Source organism: Toxoplasma gondii, chromosome VIII (assembly GCF_000006565.2).
Source record: "Toxoplasma gondii ME49 chromosome VIII, whole genome shotgun sequence".
In the NCBI taxonomy this organism is placed as follows: Eukaryota; Apicomplexa; class Conoidasida; order Eucoccidiorida; family Sarcocystidae; genus Toxoplasma; species Toxoplasma gondii.
The window spans coordinates 5,131,931-5,139,289 of NC_031476.1; the positions used below are offsets into that span (position 1 = coordinate 5,131,931).

The 7,359-nt window shown below is 50.3% G+C and overlaps 1 protein-coding gene across 1 annotated transcript; it reads left to right on the top strand.

The window, feature by feature from the left end:
- Positions 1-265: 265 nt before the first annotated feature.
- On the top strand, positions 266-4,683 carry TGME49_270610 (hypothetical protein; the record flags this gene model as incomplete). The annotated part of the gene is made up of 5 exons (XM_002365686.2): positions 266-1,150; positions 1,770-1,956; positions 2,536-2,645; positions 3,225-3,276; positions 3,872-4,683. The coding sequence occupies exons 1-5, from the start codon at positions 929-931 to the stop codon at positions 4,681-4,683; spliced, it is 1,383 nt and encodes a 460-aa protein (XP_002365727.1). The 5' UTR covers positions 266-928.
- Between the last annotated feature and the right edge of the window lie 2,676 nt (positions 4,684-7,359).

The window sequence follows — 7,359 nt, forward strand, 5'->3', positions numbered from 1 at the left end:
CGAGAACCCATTACCTGGGGCCGTTTGCTCCCGTCTTCTGGTGGGCGAAACCGCCTAGTCCTACGAGGGCCGATGGGTCATGATGTGGCACGGCCTCCGAGCCGTCTGCAACGATTCTGTGACCGCCGTGCTCTGAGACGGGACGTTCAACGTTCAATTGCTGGGATTCGGCGTATATCCGAATACGATACAAGTAGCATCGCGCTCGATGCATGCGCGTTGACCTAGACGCAAATAGGAAATTTGACGCTCTGTCTCGTGTGGTATTTCCAGAGTTTGGCCCTGCAGCGCATCTTTCCACACCTTCCTCTCGTTCGCAGTGTATAGCTTTTCGTTTGTGTCAGATCCTCGATTTCGGGTGCCAGTGTTTGCGGGGCTCACGTGCTCGGGGTTCCGGGCTGCTAGTCATCGATTTGTCAGAGCCGATCCTGGACGGCCTTTCGCAGAGATCAGCACACGCATTGACGAATACGAAATGAATGCATGCCCCGTCTCTGGGACTGAGGTGGACATTTTTTCCCTTGACACGGAGGTGCGATAAGAAGGTGTGACCTCCCACTTCAGTACGTGGACGCTGAACCCATTCAGGACCATCGTGATTGCATGATCTACCAGGGACAAAAACAGCCCATGTTTTGCAACGCCTTCTTCAGAGCGCTGGCCTGTCTTCCCAAGATCTGCCGGTTTAATTCACTGCTAACACACCTGTGGCATTTTGTGACTGCTCCCGTGGCATGCGTCTGGCACCAGAATCCTTTTCTGTTTGCGGCAACTTCGTTCGGCAAGCTGCGTTAGTTGTCGGGGCAACCTCTGTCAGCGTATTTTAGAGACTCGACCTCTCTTATGAACTGCATGCTCCTGTGAGAACGATGCGCTAGCCCTTTTCGGACAAGACCGAATCCTGAGACGCAGGCATAGGCCGGAGACGATGGCGCAGGTGGTGTTTGGGAGTAACATGGAAACGGAGGATGTCGCAGAATTTGAGGAACCAGCTCTAGAGAATCCAGCAGATCCTTCTACATCTGAAGAGGAAGAAGATGTCTTGACAACGGGAGCAGCAACATGGTGTCTTTCTCAGCTGTCCAGTGCGAATGCGACGGCGCAGGATCCAATCATTCGTTCTTTCTCGGTGCTTCTCGAGTCACATCGCGTAAGCGCATTTGGCCTGTATCACATTTCTCAGACTAACGGCCTGCGAAAATGGAAACTGTATGCTGTGGGATTGGGTGCTTTCTGTCCATGTGGCACATCTTTTTGCCGGGGACCACTCTTCCAAGCGGGATCTTCGCGTGATTAGGGGATCGGCATGATTTCGTGCAAACTGGTGTGTTCGTCTGACGCAGATTCTCTGAGCGTAAGGATGTGCTCTGTTTGTGCCGCGATACATCTCTTTTCTTGATATTGTGTAGCTTCAGTCGGTCGGGCCGCTATCGTTTACTGAGCTCTGCTGAGTGTATTGGGGGGCAAGGAAAGCTCGAAGAGATTCAAGAACAGCGGGTAGAGCACCCTCCTGTGAGCTTTTACATCACGGCATTCGAGATCGTGTCACTCGCGAACAACGGCTGAATGAGATCTTAGGCCTTCGTATTTTACTTGCTGGGTACCTCAAGTTTTTATTTCCCATAGATGACCCGTGCTTCAGAACTACTAGCCCGCTTTCGAGACGTGTCGCATGGATCCGTTATGCATCAAAGGCAGACAGTCCCTGTTTCTTCGAGGTCGTCCCTTTTTTGTTAATGCGCTGTTTTGCCACCCTTTTGTCTGCACAGACAAGTGACCAAGCCGCTGCTTCGTCCAGCTCATCGTGCGCCGATAGTCACCACGAGTCAGTAGTGGCAGTAGCAGAACCTGGAGGCTCGGAGGAACAAAGATCCACATTGCCCATGAACGAAGGGAAATGTGTGACACATGAGACAGACATGTGGACAGCAGAACTCTGTGACGAGAATAGCTTAAGTAAGGCATTGCACAATATTGACGGTGAAGAGGCCACAAAAAATTTGTCGAAGACCGCATCGATGACGAGGGGTTTAAGCAGACGAAATTGTGTGTCACAGGCAAAATGGGGAAGGAGGTTTTTTCCCCTATTTTGAGATGAGAGAAGCTTGGTAAACGGCGGGATGCTCTGACTTCGTTTCTTGACGCCCGCTGCTGATAGAGGAGACACGGTAGCATATCCGTCGGTTGTCAGTTAGATAGGCAAGCGTTGTTGTTCGCGAGAACACCAGAATGTCATTTTCCGCTGTGAAGTCCTTTTGCGAAGATAAGAAGCGGGCTTGTACTGCAGGTAGATGGTGTGAGGATACTAGGCACCTGGGGAACATGCGAGGGCCCTATTTCTGAACTTTTCTTGTCTGTGTGGACGTGGGTTTCGAGGCCATAGTGACTCCTTTATCCGTGGCGTCCAGCACGGCTGCTGCTTCTGCGGACTCTCCGCTTCTGTTGGCGGTGTGCGTATGGAGAGTGGGTGCGCCAGGCGCATGCCCGAAGCTTGTACTTTTCTGGTGATAATTGACCTAGTTTCTGCTTCTGCAGGCCATGTGCAGCGGAAAAGAGAAGACGAAGAAGACGTGCCGGCGTTTGCTGGGATTGAAGAAATCTTGGAACAGACAGCGAATCGGAAAGGCAACGGGAGAAGAGAAAAGGTGAGTCGGGTACCGGAGCGCAGCTTCGTTGTATCTCGTGCGTTGTCTGTCAATCGGCTTTGTGCCCGCCAAGCATCACAACTTAGTGTGGTATATTGGTCAGGAGACACAATCACTAGAGGCGTTGAGCCAGCACGGGGTACGAGTTCAGATTTGGCGGCAAGCTCGCCCAGAGCGTGTGCGAACGCGATGTCTTGTTTCTTTCTCTCTTTATAGTGGACAAGTTTTCTCAGGATACGTCTGCTGATGTGCAAAGCCACGAGTTCTGTTAGTCTGAGCGGGAACTGGAGTATTCTAGAGAGTCGTTACTTTCTGTGGCTACTGTACTCCAGAACTTGGCTGCTGACGTAGCTAGCACACGAATGAAAAGGAGGCAGGCATGGTAAGGTAGCGACTTCTTTACCGTGTTCACCGGCGCACATGATATATATATATATATATATATATATATATATGATACAAAGCACGTAGACACTGTGAAGCCCCTGAAACTAGAAAAAGTGGGTGTTTGGAAGTGCGCCGCTGTGCACTACCATATTTCTAGACTTGTCTGAGATGTGTAATGGTGTGCCGGCTTAGGCTTTGGGGCGACAGTCCAACAGAGCTCGTGCAGAAACGAAGGCAGCCGCCGGTAAGTGCTTTAAAGCCGCAGATCAGCTGTCTAGTGTTGACACTCGGGTTCTACTGATGATTTAAAACCCGGTTAGCTTCGCTCTACACTTCGTTGAAGGGTGCGATCGTTTGTGTGTTACACCACACACTCACGAAAAGTGTGACTTGATTTCGTCGGTGATCATGAGCAGCCACGTGAGCATAGTACAAGTTTGCTCGGTCACGGATTCATGCTACAAACCCCGCATCTGCTCACGTTGCTTTGTTGCAGCATGTCGTGAATGGCGAGAGACTAATACCTGGAAGTTGACCGGGTGGAAACAGCCGTACTCTAATGTTCAGATTCACAAATTCTGTGTATATGCCTCTCCAAATCAAGACCATTTTTTCAAGCTAGTCACGTGATGTTCAGTGTACGAGTAAGGTTGCCGGGCAGACAAGCTGTGGCGGCGTTCCCGATCGGATAAAGCAGTAACTGAGGACAGAGACCTGTCACGCTCCTCTCCGCACGTGTTTCCAGTGTCTCAATGCCCCTCGTTTGACACTGTTTGCAAACTGTTGGGGTGTCCTTCGAAATATCACCTGGAATGCGGATTTGCCTTTGCGTCTCGCAGGTCATTCGGAGAAGAGACTCCATCTGCAATCAACCGTTCTAAGGGCAGATCCTGACGAGAAAGGTGTAGAAGAATATTCAGCGAGTGAAAGCGTACATCCAAACCTCTCACGGGATAGCGGCTCTCTGTGCATGCCATGTGCGCAGCAGACGCCTTCTCGTTTCTGTCCGACGTGTGGCCAACCTAGTGGCTTAGAAAAGCCGTCATCTGATGGTTCTGGGGAGTGGCAGTCCTCTAGAGCGGGTCTCCCCGACTGTACGGATGCATCTTACCGTCCGGATTGGTCAAACGCTGATCTCCCGGTCACCCGAGAAACTCGACACGGAGTGGGCGTATGCTTCTCAGACCGGGTTTTGAACCTGAGAAGAACGGGGAGATTAGACAGAGACGGCGTTGCAGAGGCGAAGACATGCTCTGGGATTATCAGTCTCCTACGGCCGCCACCTGTCCCGGTGTCAGAAGTATTTGATAGGCTTAATCCTACGGCAGCACGCCTTTGGCGTGAATATCGAGAAGCTCGAGACACTGCAGAATATTCTGAGGCATCAGGTGGACCGATAAGAGAGGGAAACGCGAATAGCAGTTGTTTTCCACAGCTCCGCGGAGCGATTCGACAGCAAGCTCACATGCGTGCTCAAATGGCCTGTCTGGTTGACGAGACGTCTGATACTGATGAAGACAGGGTTCCTGCGGCTGCTGCTGAAGTTTTCCAAATTCTTGCAACAGACAAGCAGGACGCGCTTCTTGAACTGTTGTTGTCCTGGTACTATGCTGGGTTTTATGGTGGGCGTACCAGTTTGGAAATAGGGTGACAAGGCAGCTTAGCCCGCCTGGAGGCACGCGAATGCGTGTACATGTTCACGCGACGCCCTGTCTAGTGTGAATTTGGCGAATCTTGGTGACCCTCCAAGCTTGCACCTCACGTTTGCTGCGTACCGCTGTGTCATCTGCTGCGTTAATCTATATCGACTGTTTTGACGTTCGTGGATAGGAAGTCGGAGATGCTGTGAAGCGCGCCATTATACTGATTTGTTGTGCTCACCCATCAAATCCCACAGGTAAAGTTGTGCGTTACCGGTCACGTGAAATCAAGGCGTTGGTAAAGGACTAAAGAGGAATGGTTGCCGGAAGGATCCAGGCTCCGTATTTATGAGCCGCACTTTCTGCACGGTCCACTGCGCACACTCCGGGTTGAGGAACCAGAACCGTCCATGGACGACATACTGGGGCGGCAGCGGTGGCACCCCACCAGGCCGGTGAATCAGTTAGGAGCGGCGTACTATTGAACACGCTGCGGAACAGGGTAGTCAGTCAATAAACTAACACAGAGAGAAGGTTTAATCTTGCATTTCATAATTCCTTTGCTTGGTTGATGAGTGCGCAGGTCGCACCTGAGCGATCCGAGTTAAACGCTGTAAGCTTCGATTGGTAACGCGACATTGAATGACCGAGCAGTTGCTGATAGTACGACAGCACCATTACAAGCTTTGCATCAATGTTACGACAACTGTGTGAGTTGGATTTCAACGAGACTATTTGTCTTCAGCTTGTGGCTTCTCACGAATGAGGGGTAAAACTGAGTTGCCGGCTCAACGCAACGCAAATAATCTAGGGGATGGGTGATAGTTGCCTTTTCGACTCAGCAAATAGTTCAAGACCGTGTTATCTGTATTTTTTAGGACGTGTCTGACGGTTAAGTTTGTGGAACTAACCAGTTCAATTTTTTACAAATTGACTGTTGTCCAATTGAAGCGCCAGACTCCAGAACACCTCTCCGACGTTTCGCTGCCGTATGCCCATGCCCAGAATACTTCCCGTAGACATCCTTCGTCAGAGTAATTGTCCTCAGCGATGTGCTTAGAAGAACGCATGGTCTGTAGAGCTTCATTCTAGCTTCAGCATCCAACTCGAACGATTTCTCTGGTTGTCTGCGTTTGACATCTACTACATCACTTTACGAAAAACGAACCTCACAACAAACAGGGAGACCACCGTGTCATGGACATCGTAGGTGATTCGTGTACACGTTGGTAATCTCAGACGATACCCGGTAGAAATATGAGCCGCCGACTTGTGCGTGTTGGGTAGAACGGTTGTTTCAACACTAGCTGAAAAGGAGTTTAAGAGATCCGCAACAGTCCATGCCTCTGAGGTTTACGCACAAACATTCAGCGACTCAACACGTACCCATCCGCCCCTCCTATACGCTTGGTCATTCTCCCGGAACGGAGACATTCTCGCTGTTGCCTTTCGTTGGATATAGAAGAGCACTGCACAACATCACAATCAACGCAGCTTGGACTTGTAGCTATAAAAACGATTCTACACCAAAAGCTGCCAACGAACACTACTGCATCGCACTTCCCATCAGGGCCAAAAGGAATGTAGCATGCTGTATGGGTATGAGCAAAAAATGTCATTTGGGCAGACAAAATCGAACGAAGGTATGCGTCGTAATCATAATCTGTTGTTGCGGCAACATCGTTATTTTCGCTGACGTACCGTTTCTGTCTCGGTTCACACTAATGGCTCCTCGACATGGTGAAACCTGCCCTGAAGGCCACACAAGGCTTGACCGCAAATGAGTGGCATTATTCAAGCATTGATGCAGAGAAAGTCGCTAGCCTTAATGAACGTTTCCCGCTTCGTCTTTTCCCTCGTGAACGGGGTGTGATTCTTCTGTTGTTTCGAAACTCCCGTCAACCAGCGAAGCGCTGTGAAAGATATACTGCACGTTGATGCTGGCTGTCGCTTATACGAATGAGGTGCACAGGCCGCTTCACACTTGATGGATTCAAGCAGAAGCGTGTTTCTCTATCACCTTTACAGAATTTGATGGCCATCCATTCAGCAGTTTCCTTGTTCACTTCAACTGGTGCTTGCCTACTTGATGCACATGTGTGATACCAGCCATTCGTCAATTAACATTTTACTCTCTCTCTCTTGTTTCAGGTCTATGTTCTTGATCTCTAACATGTTTCACTCGTATATTTATGTACCAACTTCATGTATGAACCTCTCGTGGTTACACAGTGGCTGTCGGCTTTGCGAGTGTTCCTCACTTGTCACGCCAACCCCCCGACAAGACACATACGCAACTTTGCAACCCCCTGCAGCCTTCGAGCTCACAAGCTGGAAGAGTTCTGCCTCAACCGCGATTGGCGTCAAGGGCAAGCATGACTGCTATTCATGAAGTTCAGCGTAGCAACAGAATACGAGAATAGCAACACATGCGTTCGATGTTTGATCGTAGTGGCGGCAGCCTGCGGAACTATGTAGGTGGTCAGTGTCCACAGTTGACGTCGTTTCTCTCTCTCTATTCTTCTTCTGCGAGTTCTAAAAGAGCCGCGGCACCAGGTGATGCCGTCGTGCTCTTGACGCTGCTGGAAGTCGGAGCCGTCCGCTTTTTTCCTCGGAAAAAACTTGATGGTGTCCGCCTCCACGGCCCGTGACGCCTGCTGTTGGTAATTTCGGCCCTCTTAAAACTA